The following is a 21,916-nucleotide window of genomic DNA, read 5'->3' on the forward strand; positions in this document are numbered from 1 at the left end:
ATTCAGAATAATTTTTCATGTTCTACTTTTGCTCTGATACAATAGATGTACAGACTTGGCTCCAGCCAGTACTGGTTCATGAGCATATTACATTTTCCCGGGGAAATCTTTGGTTTGGTTTGTGATTCAATAACTAAACTACCAGCACTTATAAAACAGCTACACAAGCTGAGCCCATTTAATGCTTCTGATATTCAGAATCTTTGGATTGAGGTATTCATTTTTACTCCCGGAAAAGCTGATATTGAATCAATAGTGTTTTATGATCCATTGCATCTGAGAACACAAGAAAAGTGACTTTTACTCTAGTCTCATCTTCCACTTTTCCTTCTAAGCACACTTGGTACCTCTGTTATACCCTAATATTAATACCATCCCCACCTGACTGTTACGTGCGTGCCCCAGGGTCTTTGTAAATTCCATGACCACTGCTATGCTGCGTTCCCTCAGCTTCTGACATGGTAGGACATTTGCATCAACTCATCCATCCTTCCCTCCAAACCTAGTTTGGCTAATGAGAACACATGGACACAAGGAGGGGAACGTCACACACAGGGGCCTGTTGGGGGGTGGGAGGTGAGGGGAGGGAGAGCATTAGGACAAATACCTAATGCACGGGAGGCTTAAAACCTAGATGATGGGTTGTTAGGTACAGCAAACCACCATGGCACATGTATACCTATGTAATAAAGCTGCAGGTTCTGCACATGTATCCCAGAACTCAAAGTAAAATAAAATAATAATAATAATAAAACCTAGTTCGGCTTAGAAGCAAGGACACCCCAGTAGCAACTGCACACCTACCATTCAGAGATTTTGGCTCCTAAACACCGTTTCCCACTGAAAGGAATCACAGCTCCTAAGAGAGACAGTGGGAATATCTTTTCATGCCAGAAAGTAAGGAAAAAGTGCTAAAATAATGACAGGGATGTGTGGAAAGAACAAGGAGCCAGTTTGAAAGCGTTCCCACTGGCCAAATATAGGCCAATTTAAACATCAAAATGAATAATGACAGACATGGATTCCAACACATTGAATAAAAAAAGAATTCATGTTCATACGCATACTAAAAATAGCTTTAAATGAGGATTGAGTGGGGGTGAAGGTTGAGCGCTATTTTTTTTAAACAGAAGAATGTCAAATAATAAATGTAGAAGAGAAAAAATAGAAAAATCATTTTAACCATGAATAATAATTGATACAGACAAGAATCATCAATAGTTGTTAAAACCATTGAGTAAAAGACAAGACAAACTGCCACCAGGTGCCTCCTGATGGCACACCATGAGAAAGACCTAACATTGCTTGCGCCAAAAAGCTGTAATCGGAATCCACCATGAAGAAAAAATCAGACAAATCTAAACTGTGGAATATTATGCAAACAACTAGCCTGAACTTTTCAAAAGTATCAATATCATAAAGAGAAAAAACAACATAGGGGAGACTTTTCTAGAATAAAGGAGACTAATGAGATGTGACAACTAAATGCAATGTGTGATACCTGCACGGGTCCTGGATGGGAAAAAACCACAAAGGATGTTACTAATGGCAATTGGGGAAATCTGAATATGAACTATAGCTGAGACAGTATTGTGTCCATGTTAAATCTCCTGGGTGTAATCATTATATGGTGGTTAGATAGCTCCGGGGTCAGCCAACTATGGCTGTAGGTCAAATCCAGCCCCCACCATCTGTTTTTATACAGCCTGCAAGCTAAGAATGATGTTGCATTTTTTTATGACTAAAAAATTATTTTTATGTAATTTTATTTCTATGACTTTCAAATTTCATTTGAAATAATATGAAATTCAAATTTCAGTGTTCATATAAAGTTTTATTGAAACATAGCAACACTCATTCATTCACATATCGTCTATGACTGCTTTTGCAGTGCAATGGCAGAGTGGAGTAGTTATGACAGAGGCTGCACAGTCCATAAAGCCTAAAGTATTTACCAGGTAGCCTTTAAAAAAAAAGTTTGCTCACCCCGGTATAGAAGAACACCTTGCTCTTAGGAATTTGGCTGAAGTGTTTAGAGGTAAAGTGTCATGATGTCTCTGTAACTATATCTCAAACAGTTCAGAAAAAAAAACAAAAACAAAAACAAAACACACAAAAAACAATGTGTGGCTGGGCGCGGTGGCTCATGCCTGTAATCCCAGCACTTTGGAAAGCCGAGGTGGGCGGATTGCCTGAGCTCAGGAGTTCGCGACCAGCCTGGGCAACACGGTGAAACCCCGTCTCTACTAAAATACAAAAAATTAACCAGGCGTGGTGGTGTGTGCCTGTAGCCCCAGCTACTTGGGAGGCTGGGGTGGTAAAATTGCTTGAACCTGTGAGATGGAGGTTGCAGTGAGCTGAGATCATGCCACTGCACTCCAGCCTGGGTGATAGAGCGAGACTCCATCTCAAGAAAAAAAAAAGTGTGTGTGTGTGTGTGTGTGTGCGGCGCGCGCATGTGTAGGTGGTGTAAGTGTAGAGACAGAGATAAAGCAATGGGTATAAAGTGTTAGCAATAGGTGAATCTAGAGGCAGGTGTGAGGGTATTCATTACACTATTCTTGCAACTTTTCAACCGAGTTTGCAACTTTCGAAATAAAGAGTAGAAATTAACAAGCAAGCATGAAAAGCACCTGCTTATGCATACTCACACACTGCACGCCTACCCTGTCTCAAATGCCCCTTTTCTTTTTTCTTGAACAAACCTGTTACTCCTCACTTCTCTGAGCATCCCCGAACTTGCTAACACCTGCCTGTCCCCACCACGTCATGGCACTGCAACTGTCTGCTTATTTCATCTAGCCAAGCACTCAGGGTCTCTCAGATGCTATTCTGGAGGATGTCCCATGAGCTCTGGAACGTCCAATTTCAAGTTTTAAAAGAAATCGTCAATTTACTACAAAAGCTGAAATGGGAAACACTAAAACACCATTTCACATCTGCTTCTCCCCAGAACGGTAGCAGTCTGGCAGGTGGGGAGGCTGCCTCGCATGGAGTGGACAATTCCATCACACAGTGTCCTTTTCATAAGGGCCCCTGGGATATCTGTCTAGTATCAGCCCCCAGAAGGGCGGACCTCCTCAGGAGCTCCCTGGTCCTTTTCACATTATGGACAGAATGTACCAGCTACTCTCCCAGTGGCTGCCAGATTTGGAGCCTTTATAGCTAAAAGTGCAGATAGAGGTCATTATAGTGTGCATTTTTAGCTTCATTCATGGCTCCACTTAGGGTGTCCACCCTTGTTTTCCTTTCTTCTTTCTCTCTCCAAGTTTTAATATGCTATTGTGGTATATTTTATGTACACTGCTAGGCTACCCTAAATCCCTTCTGGAACAAGCCAAAGTCTGAATGAAAAACTCACATAGAAACCCTGTGCTGGCGGCCAGGTGCGGTGGCTCAAGCCTGTAATCCCAGCACTTTGGGAGGCCAAGGCAGGCGGATCACTGGAGGTCGGGAGTTCAAGACCAGCCTGACCAACATGGAGAAACCCCATCTCTACTAAAAGTACAAAATTAGCTGATGTGGTGGCGCATGCTTGTAATCCCAGCTACTTGGGAGGCTGAGGCAGAAGAATTGCTTGAACCCAAGAGGCGGAGGTTGCGGTGAGCTGAGATCGTACCACTGCACTCCAGCCTGGGCAACGAGAGCAAAACTCTATCTCAAACAAACAAACAAACAAAAAAATCCTATGTTGGTTTCCACTGTCTTCTGCCTCTTTACCAAACCACATGGCTGCACAGCACCCCCAAATGCCTCATGCCAGCAGCATGGTTCCTGGCCTGCAGTGTCTGAGGGTAGCCTGGGTGATCTTGGCAATGAATTACAGGATTTATAATTTCCAATAGGATGAAAAAGAAGAGGAAGGGGCATGTCTTTCCTAGACAGGCAGAGGTGAGTGTCCAACTCCTGCCAAGTCAGCCAGGCCATGAAGGAGAGTTGTGGAGTGGAAATGGCCATTCGGTCCATCATGACACAGGCCCATGCCTTGTACCACTCTGCCCAAAGTCAGACCAGCTTTCCTAGAGGTTAAGTGAAGACAAAGAGGGAACTTGTGCTGGGCAGGAAGAATGAGTAGAATAGAGTCTACCCAGGCAAGGAGTTAAGAAGAGACGTGCTAAGTAAGGGAGGCTTGAGGGCCAAGAGGTGGAATGAGAGGGTAGGTTCTGGAGTCAGACTGCACAAGTTTGAACCCCAGCTCAGTGACTCACCAGCTGTTTAGCTTTGTGCAGAATGACTCATCCTCTCCAGGCCTCAGTTTTCTCAGCTGTGCAATGGATGGAATAATACCTATGTCACAGGAGCGTTGTTAGGATCAGATGAGATTATGCTATAAAGCACTGAGCACAGACCCAGACACATAATAAGTACTCAATAAACATTAACAGCTATGCTTGTCATGACCACCACCATCATTTCTACAGAGTAGAGTGCACATACTGAGGGAGTGTGGAAGGAAACGTGTTGTGCTGAATGGGGGCCAGAACTTTTGCAGGCAGGCAGAAGGTCCAAAGAAGATGATATCCAGTATGGCTCTGGGACAGGACTTGACAAATGAGGGCAGTTTATTTAGGATATGGGGCTTCCAGATATTGGTCCAAAAATCAGCACCACTGTTCACCCCACCTTCCCCGTCCTCTCCCACCATTTGGCCTACCCATCAGCTGAGCAGGCAGAGCCGTTCCTCACGCCTGCTTTTCCCCAGTGGAGGCCAAAAACCCATGCCCAACACACACACACACACACACACACACACACACACACGAACTTTTTTTGAGCCACTTTAAGCATCTGGTGGCTCTAGGCCTTCAATGTCTCTCACTTCTTGGGTTCCCAAAGGTCAAAGCCCCCATAGGGCCTTGCAGCCTCTAACCACTGCCTTCCTGTGCCCATCTGCTGGCTGCTGGCTGCAGCTAAGGCCCTAGGAAGAAACCTCAGAGGGAATAACCTCCAGGCCACCAGTCCCACCACCTGAACTGGGGCCACGCCTACTCATGACTGGTGGAGCTAGTCTAGAACCGGGTTGCAAACACCAGGGCCTTCTATTCCTCCCTTCCTCTCACCATAGACCTGTGCCAGGCAGCCAACCTTGGAAAGTTCATCTGCTTTAAAGATTCTCAACTTTCCATGGCTGGGCTGTCCCAAGGTACAGACTCTAGCAGCTGCAGAAAGGGATCCTAATAGCCATTCCCTGGACACAGTCCTAGATTTTTTCTCCTGCAATTTTCCAATAGGCTGTGAAGCCATAGGCTTCCTCTGTTGAACTTCTATCCATCCTTCAAGACAAGATCCATCTCCAATCTGCCCTGTTGAAACCAACCTCCCTCTCCCTACTGCTACAGCCCTCTGCAGCACTGTGGTCACCAAGCAATACTCTGCCTCTGTATTACTTGGTTGGGAATAAGCTTCCTCCCCTCCTATCCACCATGGCCCCTGCTCCTCATAACTGAACCACCGGCTCCATAAGAACAGAGAGCAAACCTCATGCATCCCAGTTATCCCTAGAGCTCCCTGCTCAGGACCTAGTGCTCCGGAGTTGCTCTGTGTATGTGAGGTTGAACCTGGACACATAACCAAAACTGGCTCAGTGTAGCTATTAACTGCTCCACCCCATTAGGAATGTCTCCCAATAAGGGAAGTCCTCACATAGTGGAGGGACACTATCTTTGAAGAAACCCAAGGTCTACTGTGGACCAGCTATGGGAGTCCTGTGTTTCCTCATCAGAACAAGAGGGGCAGCAACCCCCACCCTAGGGACTGTTTTCAAGATGAGTATGAGATGCCAGAGGTGTCCAGTATGCACCTGGCATATAATAATTGCTCAGTGGGCAACCAGACTTTTAAAACAAGCCATGCACCCTTGCTAGTTCCCTCTCCTCACCTCCCACTGACACCTTAATCCGCGGCAATCTGGCTTCCGCCCATGAGACTGCTCCTGCCAAGGGGGCCAAGGAGACTTCCTACTGTCTCCTCCTACCGCTCCACGCCTCTTCAACTCCTCTCCCTCCAAGGATTCCTTAAACTCATATTCCAAAGGAAATGCCACTTCTCTCCTCCTCAAGCACCTTTTCTGTAGGAAATGCCCTCCCTTCTCCGGGCTTCAGCTGCATTAATTTATATACTTGGTTTTCCCTGTCATCCCAGCATCTCTCTACTGCAGAGCCACAAACACCAGAGTGCTCTGGACAGCTCCCCTGAGCACCTCATGGGCACCATGAACTCTACGCATCCCCAGCAGAACTCACCTTCTCTGATCTCCTCAATTTCAGGCCACCTCACTCCACCTCCCTGCACATTTTAGTAGATGTCCCCCCACAAACACAAAAGCCTCCTATATGAGTTTCCTGTTGCTCCCGTAATAAACTGCCAATAAACTGCCAAAACCACAGTGGCTTAAAACAACATACATGTATTACCTTATAGTTCTAGAGGTCAGAAGTTCTAAAATCAAGGTGTTGGCAGGGCCAAATTCTTTCGGGAAGCTCTGGGAATTAATGTGTTTCTTTGCCTTTTCTGGCTTCCAGGAGCTGCCTGCATCCCTTGACTCCCAGCTCCTTACTCTATCTTGAAGGCCAGCAGAGCAGCATCCTCCAATCTCTTTCTCTCTGACTCTAAGCCTCCCACCTCCGTCTTATTAAGATGCGAGATTACACTGGGCCCCACCCAGATAATCCAAGATCATCGCTCCCATCTCAAGATACTTAACCTAATCACATCTGCAAAAAATCCCTTCTGCCATGAAGATAGTATATTTACAAGTTCTAGGGATTAGGACAGGGACATTTTTGGGTGGCCATTACATGGCCCACTATACCTAACTATCTCTATCTGCTCTAATCCTCTGGGCTAACCCTGTAGGGACAGAAATGATGCTGACCCACCCCCTTTTTTTGTCCAGTGTCTCCATGTGAACCCTGTGAGGTGATGTAAAAGGTTAGGAATCATGCCTTATCTCTACTCTACACTCAAGCACTTCAGCAGAACCCCTCCCATTGGCTTTTTGAGGATGCTAAAGTCTTTCTAATGAACAAACTCTCTTGACCACACACCCTCCCACCTCACTCTTATCTTTCTCCTCCACTTCTGATCTTATCTGTAACCAAACTTCTAGGAAATGACTATGCCTGGTCACCTCGATGCTAATCAGGTTCCACCCCCATCACTCTCCAGCAGGGTTTCTGCAGATAACTCTTTGTTATGAGGGACTATTCTGTCCATTGTAAAATGTTAAAGTAATCCTGGTCTCCAATTGCTAGATGCCAGCAGCTTACCCCTATGCTGAGCTGTGACAACCAAAAGGTCTCTAGACATTGCCCAGTGTCCGGGGACAGGAGACAGGGCTGCAAAATTGCCTCAGGTCAAGACCCACTGCTTTCTACAATAGCTCTTGCTAAAGTCACCCATGGCTTCCCTGGTAGTAAATCCACGGGACACTTTTCAGTCTTTCTGGTTGGTTTCTCAGCAGCACTCGGCAATGACAGCCATTGTGGCCTGGAGAACCTCTCTTCTTCCCTGACTTCCAGGTCACCCACTCTCCTGGTTTCCCTCCTACCTCTCTGGCTGTAAACCTTCTCTGTCTCCTTTGCAGGATCAAGCTCCCCTTCTAGACCATGAACTGCTAAAGTCCCTCAAAGCTTGGTCACAGGCCTTTCCACCTTTCACTCAGCACACTCTCCCTAGGTTCTGCACTCCACCCCCACTCCCCCACTGACCACCCATGCACAGTTGACTCACTAAGCAACATCTCCAAGTCTCTTCTCCAAGCTTCAGACCCATATATCCAACTGCCTACTTGACATCACCACTTGGATATCTTGTTGTTACTCCAAACTCAACAAGTCCCAAACCCAAATCATGATTTTCTCCTCAACCCAGTCCCCTTCCAGCCTCCTCCATTTCTCAGAGAAAGACACCATTAACGACCTGTTGGGAGACTGCAGATGTCCTTGATACCTCCTGCTCCCTTCCTTAGGCCAGTCAGTCTATGTCTAAGTCAGAGCTCTCCTCTCTGATACAGTTCACAAAGCAGTTCATTTGGCTCCATGTCTTTGCCTCAACCCTAGCCCAGTCTTCCACCATTGCCAACTACAGAACTCCCACATGCTCTACATGGGGAAAGAGGTGGGGTACCCATTCTTGACCAGCACCCCTGAGCTCAATCAGTTCTCCAGGCTGTAGCCAAAGTCATCTTTTCAAAACATAAATGTGACCAAGTCACTCTCCCAACTCCTACATTCTTAAAAGGACAGATGTCCTAATTTGGTCCACTGGACCCTACAAAATCAAGCCTCCATCATCTCCAGGCCCCTGTGTGTGCTGCACTCCAGGCACACTGACCTTCATCCAGTAGCTCAGATGTACCATGCTCTCCTGCCACAGGGCCTTTGCTCTTGCTGTTCAAGGCATCTGGATGCACCTCTCCAATCTTCACTTGGTAGGCATTCACCTCCTTCAATCACAGCTCAACTAGCAGGAAGCCTTCTCTGACCTCCACCCATATTACCTCCCCTGGTTGTTCACTTTTTCCCAGCCTCACTGTTTCTCCATCACCCTCAGAGTTATTATTTGACATGGATTTGTCTTAGTCTTTGATTAATTCTATCTTTCGCACAGAGAACTCCATGAGGCAGGATTTATCTGATTGTCTTATCTGGCCCACCACTGTATTTCCAGGGCTAGCCCAGTGCCTGGCACAAAGGAGATACTCAAGAAGTGTTTTTGTAGTGAATGAGGATCTTCTTACCCTCTAGAATGCTTTTCTCTATTACCCCACACTCCCCTATCTCTGTCTAGTAGCTCAAGCTTGATTCCTTAAAGTTGCTTTGGTAACCCTTCCTCTTCATACCCTTGAAAACCCCTCTTCCTCATCTTTGCAACCCGTCTATCGATAGTACCCTGTGTTGCAACTGATATCACATGTGTACTTGCTTGTTCAATGCCTGTCTTCCTACCAGATCGTCTGCTCCCTGAGGGCAGGAACCATGTCTGTCTTGTTGAAGGGTTTACCCCCAGCACCTAGCCCAGAGCCTGATATTACTGGTTTGGAAGTGGGAAGTCATGCTCTGCATCTCCAAAGGCCAGGTCCGAGTCACCCACTCTGGAAGATCGGTTGGCTCAATACCGCCTAATGGTCCACCAGACACACACATGAGGATTCATGGGGAAATTGCCCTGAGTTCTGCTTGGTGATTTCCTGATCTGCTGACTACTGCCAGGTGGGTGCTCTCAGCATTGCCCTTGGACACCAAGTGTTGCAGCCACTCAGCCGGGGCCAGGCGATAGCAAGATCCATCATCGACAGGTCCAGAAGCGATGGTAGAAAAGCTCTGGGGCCAAGCTGGGCCAGTATGGCTCCCCCTGGTGGTTTCCTTCCATGTTCCTTGGCAACCTCTCCCATGAATAGCCGAGGGCACACTCACCAGCCAGGAGAAGAAGCCAGCTGATTTGTCCTGGGTGGAGATCTGCCCCTCATAGGGGCCGAAGATGTGGCCCTTGGGGATGACCTCGTTTACACATCGCACGTCACTCTCTCCACTAGTGTCCTTGACCACCTCCATGCCCTGTGGGATGGTGAGTGCCGCCCGGTCTGGGATGCCCACGGGCACCGGTGTGTCAGACACAAACACCGGGGGGCCATGGTTTGGGCATTCATCCACGAAGTACTCCTGGCAGGACTCACAGACTGGAGGGATGGAAAGAGAAGGGAGGGCCTCAGTTGTTGCAGGGAGGTAAGACCCCCATGGGGGAGGTAGAGGGGCTGACAGGAGGCCCACTCATGGACAGCCAGCTGCAGGCCCCAGGGTCATCAGTAGCAATAACCCATACTCTCCCTGGGGGCTCCAAGAACAGGCCTGCCTACATCAAGGCCAGCAGCTCCCTTTGTCTCAAGTTTAAAAAAACTGGAAGAAAGAGCATGGCTTTGGAGTCCAAGTGCAACTGTACTCCTTTGGGCCAGAGGACCTGAGGCGCGGGATACTTAACCCTCACCAAGACTTAGTGTGCTATCTGCAAAACGGGGCCAACAGTAGCCACTTGGATGGCTAATGATGATGACGAACCAAGGCCTGGACCTGGGCCTGGTATATCGCAGGTGAGGACCTATCTTAGTAGCATTGCTGCGAATTCCCTAGCCAGGAATGGGGTGATGGGGGTGAAGGGAGGAGCAGCCTAGAGCCCCAAGCTCCACTTACACCAGAAGTCCACTTGCTGGAAGCTTTTGGGCATGATGAGGTCGCGCTTCCCCTTCAGTTTCTTGGGCTCAACTTCCATGGGCGAGGAGTCTGGTCTCCTAGAGCTGGCCAGGGCAGAGGCCCGCAAAGAAAGCAAAGAAGTCATCAGAGAGTGACAGCCCAGTGGGGACAAAAGCTGGGGACCTGGCCAGAAGACCGAGAAGATGTGGGGTGGGCAGAGGAGTCCCAGCCGGCCTGCTGTTTAGTGCAGGAGGTGGTAGAAAAACTGGAGGATCGAGATACGAGCACAGACCTCCCTAGGCCACTGCTTGGATTTTTCTAGAGCCTGCGCCCAGGAGCTGCCGGGAGCAGGGTTAGGGAAGGTGGGCAAGGAGTGAGAACGTTTCCCAGGGTTCCCAACCAACCCAGCCCAGGCACCTCCCACTCCCACTTCTCCCTCTCCGGTTCCCACACAGGGGCCTCACCAGGGCTGGCCATACTCCTGGTCTCGGAGTGGTGAGCAGACCTCCGTCTTCACCACCGTCACCATATCCCCCACGGCTGCATTGGTCTGGGCCAAGCACTCCTTCATGTTCTCGGTCATTCTGTCCTGGGACGCGGGAGGTGGGACCAGCACAGGAAGAAGATCAAAGAAACAGGGGAAGAGGAGTGAGTGGCGGAGAGGGCAAGTGGGGGTCTCGCGGAGTCTGGTTACCCTCCCTGCCATCCCCAGAGGAAGCACTTGAGAACACAGACAACAAAAACAGCTGTAGCCCGGCCAAGAGGAAATGCCATTTCTATCCTGGGCTGGTCCTGGGGACGACTGGAGCCACCAGCCCCATGGGGTCAGGGGCCTAGAGCAGCTCAGGCCAGGAGGCTGCGCTGGGAAGCACAGCCTGGACCCCCAGACCAAAGGGCAAAGGGCAGGAGGATCCCACATGAGCCTGGGCGCAAAACTGCAAAGGGGAGAAGGGAGGGTTCCCAACTCAAGCCCCACTTGGGCCAAGGGGTAGTGGGCGGACCGAATGGGCCCTCAGCGCCTGGCAGGGCATCCCCTCACCCTGGGACTGCTGGGAGCGCAGCCAGGCCCCTTTGCCAACTCGGAGCAGGTACAGGCAGGGCCTGGGGGCGCTGGCGAGGGCCAGCCAGGGCTCCAGCCCCACCCCACTCTCTCAAGGGGACACTCCCCAGCCCGCCGCTTACCGCCCTCCACCACCGCGCCGGGCTTCAGCCCCTCCCTCGGCACCCCGGGGTCCTCATGCCAAGCCCGGGGACACTCTTCGGGGCCAGGGTGGCACGCAGCTGGGGCTGGGACCGCGCTGGGCCCCGGGACTGGGCGAGCGGCGTGTGTGACTCACTACCCGGGGCCCCGCTGGCCACACCCCTGCTCCTCGGCTAATCAGCCCCCTGCTCCCCACCGGGGCCCCAAAGCCGGCGGCGGCGACTGGGAGGGGTGTGGGGAAACGTGACGGCCTGCCCCCTCCTCCGAGCCAGAGGGGCCGGGGGCGCGCGGTGGGGAAGGGGAGGGCTGCCCCGTGGCCGCCCCGATTCGGGCCGGCGTGCGCTGCGGCCGGGGCGGGCGCGGGTGGGCTCTCCCTCTCTCGCCAGCCTTCCCGGCGGGGAGCTCCCTGCCCGGCCCGACCCGCCCGGCCCTGCCCAGCGCCCGCCCCCCGCCCGCCGGGCCCGGCATTCCTTGCGGGGGCATGTGGCTTCTTGCCGGCCCCGGGGGCACGCAGTTGGCTGGCGGCCGGGAGGGGGGCGCGCAGGGAGCGGGAGGAAGCGGGCGCCCGGGCGGGGCGGCGGGAGAGGGCGCCGCGGGGGGTCGCTCCCGGTCGGGCGGTGGACGCATTCCAGGGCCTCCCACGGGGCCCGGCTCGCACTCGGCCCCGGGCGCCAGGGCCGTGGAGGCCAGGCGGGTGTCCCCCAGCCTCCGAGCTGCCTTGGTGTGGCGGCAACGACAGGGCCTGCGCTGCCACCGGTGCGGACACCGAACACCCGCTCGCTCAGCCGCGGCCGCACCTGCACCGCCCGGGGCGCCTGCCATTCTACTGCCTCCTGGCTGCGTTATGCCAGGGACTCCCCGCTGGGTGCTCGACTGACCTCAAAGCCTGTGGGATGGCCCCCTGCCACCTGTGAGGGCGCAGGAATTGGGGCCTGGAAGATGTCAAGCAACTTGCCCAAGGTCATGCAGACCACGCCCGATGGCTGCTCAGTAAATTGGAAACTGGCTGAACCCCCAGATTCAAGTGTTTCAAGTTGGCTTCACCATGCAGTATCCTCAGTCCAGTCCTCTACCGAACAATCGCTGGGATCACCCTTAAGTGGGTTCAGGTCCCAGCTCAGAAGTCCAGATGCCAGGTGGGAGCAAGGCCCTGTGGATTTGTGAAGGATCCCAGAACACCTGCTGCCCTGAGGAACTCTCACTGGGATGGGTAGTACCCCCCACCATACATCCTGGGGTGGAGCCTCAGTGGTTAGGTGCCTGGGCACTGGACAGGCACTTCCTGAGTTCAAATCCCACTGATGGGCGGTGTGATCCTAGGCAGGTGTTATGCACCCCACTCCCCTTCATATGTTGAAGCCCTCAGCCCCAGAGTATCTATTTGCAGATGGGGCTGTGAGGAGGTGATCAAGATTAATTGAGGTCATAAGGGTTAGGTGCCCTTATAAGGAGAGGAAGAGACACCAGGGCCCTCTCCACCATGAGGACACATCCAGAAGGCAGCCATCCACAAGGCGGAGTGCCGCCACCAGGAACCAATAGGCTGGCATTCTGATCTTGAAGTTCCTCGGCTCTAAAACCGTGAGAAATAAATGGCTGTTGTTTAAGCGCCCCCATCTACGGTATTTTGTCATGGCAGCCTGAGATGACTAATACAGCAGGTTATCTAACTTCTCCGTGTTCTCATTTCTTCATCTAGAAAATGTGGCTAATAATAGATTCTATCACAGACGTAGCTGTATTCCATGGACACAGACGAGTGTGGAGGGGCCAGTCTCTGCACATCCCACTAAAGAATGCTGATCAGGAAGATGAGTGCTAGTGACATCATTAAGGGGTGGCTTTGAATTCTCTCCATTGGCTTGGATTTATTTTTTTTAAGTCAGTCATTTGGAAACTCTGACGCTTTATTGGAACAGACTGCTGAGGACTGCTTTGCATGGGGCTCCCTTGCTCTGGCCCCTCTGCCCTCCACAAGCCCCACCTGTATGCCATTCTCCATCCTGCCATGGGGCCTGTGAACTTGCTGTGTCCTAGCCTGCAGAACACCTGGGGAACTCCTATCCAGACTTCAGACCTCACTGCCTCCCTCCAACTGCCACCAAAAACACCCTCTCCTAGCCCCATGTCACACTTCATGGCAGTGTGACATGTATAACCATCTTTTGTTAGCAGGATTACTTGATTAATATCTGTTTCCCTTAATAGACTGTGAGCTCCCCGAGGGCAGGGTGCAGGCCAGCATTGAACTGCCAGCACCTGTAACAGTGCGTGGCACCAGGGCCAAGACTAGGGAAAGACAAGCCAGGCACTAGGAGGCTTTCACTCTGAGGGTCATACGCTTGCAGGACTGGCACCTGAGAGTGAGAACCTCTTCCAATTTTGCATCCTGAGAACCTTGCTTGGCAGACTCTCCACTTTGCCCAGCACACAGCATATTCTCAGTAAATATTCACCAAATGTCCCTCTTCATATCTCACTGGCCCCTCTGATGTGTCCCACTGGTCCCATTGGGAATCTCACCCCTGAAAGAGACCTCAGCAGGAAAAACAGGGTGGGGGTTTGATTCCCTCTGGAGCTCTCTTCCAGTGATCTCTGCCAGGCAGAGCAGGTAGTGAGAGATGCTGGCAGGGTAGGCACTGAAGGGTGCAGAGGTGCACTGGGGGGTAGGATGGAGCACTAGGGGGTAGGATGGAATTAGACTCATGAGACTCAGAGCCTGATTCTGACAATCAGTTGGGGAGGATAATCTGTGTGGCCATGGCACGTCACTTACATTCTCTAGGGCCTTAGTGTCTTCTTTTGCAAAATGGAAATACTGATACTTGCCAGGTGGAGGTGGTCCCCATTAGGAATAAATGAGGAGGGCACAGAGGGATGCGGGAGGGGTTTGGAGGGAGGATAGGCAATAGTAAGAGAATAAAGGACAGAGGGTAAGACAGGGAGAGAAGGAGGAGAGGAGAGGGAAAAGAGAAGATGGGGAGGGGAAGGGAGATTGAAAGAGAAGGACCGAGGCATATAAACGTTTTCCTGTCTTAAATCATTCCCAGCAAACCACCCCCTGTGGGCAAAGCATTACTTTGTATCTCAAAGTAGAGACAGTTATGGGCCATTTGCTTTTTTGTCCTACCTCTCACATCCCACCTTCACCACATGAAAGATTTGCAATGTTTTATAAAACAAACACATACTAAACAGGACAGTTAAGAAACAACCAGAGACAGTGTTAGAAGCCTCATGGAGAAAGAGGGGTGTTGGTTATGCCAGGAATCTGTTGTAAAAGGGTTAGTGATCGAGTTCTTCATTCAATTCTGAGCCTCCTGGCAGCCAAAGCATAAAGGGAAATATAATGAGTTACTGAGTCCTTATTATCTGACACCTATTTATTGACTATATGCACAAATAATTTCTTTCTACTCTTGGAGCTGGCTGCTCGGAGAACCAGGATCAAGCCTCAAAGGACTAATGTGCATTCCAACTCTCAAGTGGCCCATAGACATCTCTACTTTGACATAGACAGACTTTCTGTGCTTGTGATAAAAGCCATAGGGACAGGGAGGGAGAAGATGGGATGTGGCAGGACCAAATGAACTTCCACTGGGGAGAGAGAGAGAGAGGGAGAACATGGGCTGGTGTCCTTCACTGAGTCCATCTCAGCAGACACTCCAAGGCCTGGCCCAGGAAAAGCCCCCGTTGCCTCTTCTGAAGAATGCTCTAGTCCTACCTGCCCGGCAAAAGGCTTGGGGGAAGGGTGGTCGGCAGGCTTCATGGAGGATTCCAAGCTGCTGGCAATGCTCCCTCTCAGCTGGCTCCTCTAAGTCTGCACATGCAGAGATTAGGCGTGTTGCAAACCCAGCAGTGAGCTGCAAACCCAAAAGAAGGGGGCAGAATGCAGCCCAGGAGCCTGCAGCTCTGTTTTCACCCTTGGCAGGGTGCCAGGATCCTGGAATGCCCAGGAGCCAGTGTAGCCAGGAGACTGGGGATCTGTGCCCACTTGGTTTCCCTAGAGGCTGGCACCATGAGAATCTAGAAGGTTTACTCTCGTACCTACCACAGCATCTCTGTTGTTCCCATCGATACCAAAAAGACATGAGGTTAGGGTGCTGGCCCAAGCCCCATGCTGACCTTGACTTGGGCTGGGAATCCCAAGCCCTGGGTCTCAGTTCTGGCTGTGCTGTAAATTTTTTAGGTGACCCTGACAAAGTTCCTGCCTTGCCCTCAGTTTCTCTTTCCTGTAAAATAAAAGGTCCAACTCATAGTCCTTAACAGTATACCATGTGGGAGGTGGGCAAGGGTTTGGAATTATTAGAGGGAGTTATTGAGTTTATATTCTCAGCAAGCATGCCTATAGAGAACATGAATACATGCCTCAAACTTATATGTATAAGACAGATTTGCAAATAAATACTTTTGTGATGAACACAAAAGATAAATGTATTTAAGAGTGTTATTGAATTCATAGAAACCTTATGTCACCATGTATTTTGTTAATCAATTGACACCAGCACAGCCACTCACAAACTGTGTAACCTTGAGAAAATGCATGAACCACGCCTACCTGGTTTCCCCATCTGCCCTGTGGGACTGGTATCAGAACCTGTCTCATAGGGCTGTTTAACACAGCATAATGCCTGTCCTATCATAAGTACCCTATAAATATTATCATTCATTTTATTAATATTTAAAAGTATAACAGACATCAGATGTGCACCTGGTGGTAAAATTTCTTTTTTTTAGATTGAGTCTCGCTCTGTCGATCAGGCTGGAGTGCAATGGCGCGATCTCGGCTCACTGCAACTTCTGCCTCCTGGGTTCAAGCGATTCTCCTGTCTCAGCCTCCCGAATAACTGGGATTACAGGTACCTGCCACCACACCTGCCTAATTTTTTGTATTTTTTTTAGTAGAGACAGGGTTTCACCATGTTGGCCAGACTGGTCTCGAACTCCTGACCTCAGGTGATCTGCCCTGGGATCCATGCTGGGATTACAGGCATGAGCTACCACACTCGGCCAAAAATTTTTTGACATTAGAAGAGGGCCTTTACAAGCAGTGAATACCCCTAATAAACACTTTTTATAAATATATGCTCTGAAGATGCTTACCTCAATAGAAAAAAAAATGGATAAAAAGAAAACATGAACAAGCCATCTGCAAAGACCAACAGATGGCTAATATGCTTTAAGGAAAACCATGAAGACATTAATACTCAAATAAATATAAATTAAAACAAATAAACATCATTTCTCCTCTAATAAATTGGCAAAGATGAAAAATCTTGATGTTATTCAGAGTTGGCAAGAGTGTAGGGGAAATTAGTACTTCATATCCCACTGGTTGGAGTGTAAATTGGTGTAACCTTTCTGGAGGGTAATTTGGCACATGTATCAAAATCCTCAAAGTGAGTAAACCCTTTGTGGGAGCAAGCCCACATCCAGGAATGTATCCTAAGGATGCATTTAAATTGCATGCAAAGATTTACCTACAAAGCTGTCTTCTGCAGTATTATTTTTAAAAGCAAAAAATAAGAAAGAATTTAAACCTCCAAAATGGGGGAAATTGCTATGCTATATCACAATGAAATATTAGCATACAATGAAATATTAGACAGCAATTAACAGTGCTGTAGAGGAACATTTATTGACATGAAAACACATGTTCAACATGTTGCTAAATGATAATGCAAGTTATTATGTGAAAGACGCCAACCTGAAAAGGCTACATACTGTATGATTCCAACAATATGACATTCTGGAAAAGGCAAAATCATGAAGGCTGCAAAAAGACCAGAGGTTGGCAGGGGTTAGGGGGAGAGAGGAACAAATAGGTGGAATACAGAGGATTTTTAGGCAGTAAAATTACTCTGTATGATACTACAATGGAAGGCACATGTCATTGTACATTTTTCAAAACCCACAGAAGGTACAACACCATGAGTGAACCCTAATGTAAACTATGGACTTTGGTTGATAACGATGTTTCAAGTGCTGGGATTACAGGCGTGAGCCACCGCGCCGACTGATAACGATGTTTCAATGGAGGTTGATCAATTGTAACAAATGTTCCACTTTGGTGTGGGATGTTAATAACCCGGGAAGCTGGATGTGTGTGGGGGCAGGGTGTATGGGGAACTCTAGTTTCTGCTCAGTTTTGCTGTGAACCTAAACCTGCTCTAAAAAACAAGGATTTTGTTAATGAAAGCCTATGAAAAGATAGATACAAAATAATTCCATTAAAACACTTTTAATTTCCCACACTACACAGGTGTACAAAATAATTCCACCTAAAGTCTATACATAATGATGCAGATCTGTACACATGGGTCTGGGAGGATATATTTTAAGGTATCACTAGTGGTTAGTTCAGGAGGAGGGTTGTGTATTTCTATTTTCTTCTTTTTGCTTCTGAAAAATAGTCACTTAAATATTCTTTAGAGGACCTCTTCATAATCATTTAGTTTAGAAATTGCTAAAGAAGATAATTCCAATGACCTTTACCCACTTGTCATTAGATGCTGAGATCCTGCCAATTGGTTAGGAGAAAGGAGGAATCCAGATTAGAGACTGAGTGTCAGGCACACAAGTGGCGCTTGATGCATATTTGAGGAACGAATGAATCAATGACTCAATGAATCAATCATTCAGTAAGGACCCCCATATCTCTACCTGAAGCATACCTGTTTTTATTTTTGTTTAGGATTCCCATTTTGGAAGATCATGTCTACTAAAAAGACTGCATGCATTAGGTAATAATTAATTCATCTTCCTAGTTCTTCGTATACGCACAGGGTACATGATAAGCAGAATTAACACACTGGTTAGCGGCCGTCATCCTAAGCAAAAGCAAAGAAATTTGACATGTTTGTTCACTTGTCCTGCCTGATCATAGGATACTGTACAATATTCACTAAATTCAGTGGATGGAATACTATGCAGAAATGAGAATAGACAAACTACTTCTACATGCTATAATCTGGATGAGTGATAATGCCAAGAAAGGAGACCCCCAAAGAGTACAGACTCGTGCTGTATGATTCAATTTAAACAGAGTTACCAAAAAAACCAATCAGCCACAACTATGGTGTTAGAGGTGAAGTTTGTGGTTATTCTTGGGAATAACTGGAAAAAGGCAGGAAAGGGAGTTCTAAGATGCTGGCCATGTTCTATTGCTTCATCTGGGTGCTCATCCCATGGGTATAATAAGTTTGTGGAAATATACTCGGCCAGCTTTTACAATATGTGCACTTTTCTGAATGTATATATGTTAATAAACATGAAGGAAAACCATCTGCTGGAGCCCCCTAAGGGCAAGGAACTCCCATATGGCGACCTCTAACCCTGTCCAGTCCCTGATTTTGCAGCAGCAGGAACTGGGGTCCAGCCAGTGGAGGCTCCTACTGGGGTCATGGAAAAGGAGGTTTTGAGCTTTTACCCACAGGGCAGTCGCCACTAAGCATCACGGGTATAGCTGGCCAGGGCTGGTGGAACACATTCTCCCAAGGCGGTCCCTCCTGCAGAACTTTTTTTTTTTTTTTGACGCAGTGTTTCTCTCTTGTTGCCCAGGATGGAGTGCAGTGGCGTGATCTCAGCTCACTGCAACCTCCGCCTCCCGGGTTCAAGCGATTCTCCTGCTTCAGCCTCCCGAGTAGCTGGGATTACAGCCATGCGCCACCACGCCCGGCTAATTTTTTGATTTTTAGTAGAGACAGGGTTTCATCATGTTGGCCAGGTTGGTCTTGAACTCCTGACCTCAGGTGATTCACCTGCCTCGGACTCCTAAAGTGCTGGGGTTACAGGCGTGAGCTACCGTGCCCAGCCAGAACTTTTTTATGTGTTTGCTTCTCACAGTGGATACTGCTGGTGGCTTCTATGGTGTCCGTTACCTCATTACTCCCCACTGGAAGTTGGACTTTGTTCAGGTGCCACACCTCCCTTACAGGGCCTACTGAGTGAGATTCAGAGACGCCCAGCCTTTGCCCAGCACCAGGGCTGGGTTCAGGTTCATCTAAGCCAATTTTAGCAATGCCACCTCCCTCCTCAATGACTGGATCAGGAACCTGGCCTTTAATCAGCACATGACATTTCCCTCCAAAATCAGACATTTTACTTATTTTGGCCAAATCAAAGGGAAGGGAAGGGCTTTTATTTCATGACTTGAAGGAGAAAGCACACAGCCATTGTTGCAAATGGGAGCCACGTCCCGCAGAGGACCCCAGCAGGAAGCATCTTCAGCACGAAGCGAGTTCCTCAGAGCAGGGGGACAGGGTGGTACGACAAGAAATACACATTTGTTTGCACCCTGGTATCTGAGGGGAACTGGTTCCAGGACCCTCTCTGATACCAAAGTCCAAGGATGCTCAAGTCCTGGATATAAAATAGCATAGTATATGCACATAACCTTTGGATATCCTCCCATATACTTTAAATCATCTCTAGATTACTTATAATGCCTTATACAATGTTAATGCTATGTAAATCACTGCTATACTGTATCATTTAGGGAATAATGACAAGGAGAAAGTCTGTTGAGCCATGGCTGGTTGAATCCATGGATGCCCATGGATAGGAAGGGTTGACTATATTTGATCTTTGTCCCTGGTTCCTGGCTAATAAAACACAGCTCCTAAAACCCTTGGAATTTCCTGGGTTATAGGAGTGTCTCTGGTGCTTCAAAAGGAGCCCCACCGGATCATACCTGAGTTTATGCTAATAAGATGGGTGGGACCCCCCAGATAGCTTCAGGATGAGGCTGAGTCACCAAAAAGAACACGTGATTGGAAGGTTGGAACTTTCAGTCCCACCCACTGGCCTCTGGCAAGGAGAAGAGGGGCTGGAGATGAAGCTCTGTGAAGACTCTTGAAGGAGATTTAGAAAACTTCTGGATTAGTGAACACAGCAAGGTGCTGGAAGGGTGGAGGTCCAGAGAGAACATGGAAGCTCCAGGTCCCTTCCCCTACACCTTGCCCCTCGCAGCTCTTCCATCTGGCCGTTCCTGAGTTGTAGCCTTTATGTAAACCAGTAATAGTAAGTAAAGCACTTTCCTGAGCTTTGTGAGTTATTCAAGTGAATTATCACACCTGAGGAAGGGGTTTGTAGGAGCCCTGGATTTATGTTGGTCAGAGGTACAAGTCCCCTGGGACTTATGACCAGTGTCTGAATTGAGGGCAGTCTTGTGTAACTGAGCTCTTATCTTGTGGGGTCTGCACCAGCTCTAGACAGTTAGTTGCAGAATCGAATTGAATTGAATTGTTGCCCCCCCCAGTTGGGTTGGAGAATCCAAGAAGGGGCTGGTGTTGGGAACCATCTCAGAGACGGAAACTGGAACTGACATGGTTGAGGTGCTGAACCAACAGGTCCTGAAATCCACGCTACCTCTGCACTTCCTCTTACACTGCTTTATTGCCCGGGCCTGTCTGCAACAGGGTTTCTGTCACCTGCAGCCATGAGCCATCCTCAATGGGACACTGCCCTATCAAAGGGGCAGATCCCATCTATCCCCAGGCCCATTCCAGCTGGGCCCAGCACTCTGCCTGTGCCTCTGCAAAGCATCCGCCTTGACGGTGCCTCGGCCTACAAAGGGGCAAACAGGGTGGGGCCACACCATCTCACCACCAGCCACCCCTCTCCCTTAAGCCCAAGATCTGCACTGAAGTGACATCCTGGGCATTCTCTCCAAAGCATTGACGGTGGGAGTGTAAACTAGTAGCATCAGGGAGAGCAATTTGGCACTGGGGAACTTTAAAAAATCCACATAACCAGCTGGGTGCGGTGGCTCATGCCTGTAATCCCAGCACTTTGGGAGGCTGAGGTGGGTGAATCACCTGAGGTCAGGAGTTCAAGACCAGCCTGGCTAACATGGCAAAACCCTGTCTCTACTAAAAATACAGCAATTAGCTGGGCATGGTGGTGGGTGCCTGTAATTCCAGCTACTCAGGAGGCTGAGGCATGAGAATTGCTTGAACCCAGGAGGTGGAGTTTGCAGTGAGCCTAGATTGCAATACTGCACTTGAGCCTGGGTGACAGAGCAAGACTCCATCTCAAAAAAAAAAAAAAAAAGCCTATAACCTTCAATCCTACAACAACTTCTAGGAATTTCTCCAAGACATCTGTGCAACAGTATTCCTTGCAGCACTGTCTGGGATAGCAAAAGACTGGAAACAACTAATGTACCCATGGAGGGGGATGGGATGGTTGGTTAAATACCACAAAGCACAGCCACACAACAGACAGTGAGCAGTTTCAAAGAAGGAAGCCATGGAAGAAACCTAACCCCCTCCTCCATGGCTGCCACCCAGCTCTAAGCCACTACTCCCTCTTCCTGGAATGGCTTCAGAGACAGCCTGACTCGTGTCCCTCCTTCCACTCTACCCCTACTGTCCATTCCCCACCCACAGTCAGGGTGTACCTGTTATAACATAAGGCAGGTCAAGTGCCCCCTGCCCTCCACTCAAAACCCCCATGGTGCCCCATCTCATGCAATGCAAACACCAAAGCTCTTCAGCAGTGTGCTGGCCTGACACAGTCTGTTCCA

The 21,916-nt window shown here is 49.1% G+C and overlaps 1 protein-coding gene across 7 annotated transcripts in view; it reads right to left on the bottom strand.

The window, feature by feature from the left end:
* PRDM11 (PR/SET domain 11) overlaps positions 1-21,916 on the bottom strand; it is a 132,748-nt gene that overhangs the window by 42,488 nt on the left and 68,344 nt on the right. For 5 of the 7 annotated variants that reach the window (XM_055281826.2, XM_063641826.1, XM_055281825.2 and 2 more), the window contains exons 2-4: positions 10,652-10,776; positions 10,188-10,291; positions 9,417-9,679 (exon numbers count right to left, since the gene is read on the bottom strand). In XM_055281826.2, the coding sequence (XP_055137801.1) occupies positions 9,417-9,679; positions 10,188-10,291; positions 10,652-10,770 (486 nt within the window). In that variant the 5' untranslated portion in view covers positions 10,771-10,776. Of the gene's footprint in view, positions 1-9,416; positions 9,680-10,187; positions 10,292-10,651; positions 10,777-11,369; positions 11,697-21,916 lie in introns of those variants that run through there. The other 2 variants (XM_063641825.1, XM_063641827.1) reach the window with 2 other exon arrangements.

Source organism: Symphalangus syndactylus, chromosome 6 (genome assembly GCF_028878055.3).
Source record: "Symphalangus syndactylus isolate Jambi chromosome 6, NHGRI_mSymSyn1-v2.1_pri, whole genome shotgun sequence".
In the NCBI taxonomy this organism is placed as follows: Eukaryota; Metazoa; Chordata; class Mammalia; order Primates; family Hylobatidae; genus Symphalangus; species Symphalangus syndactylus.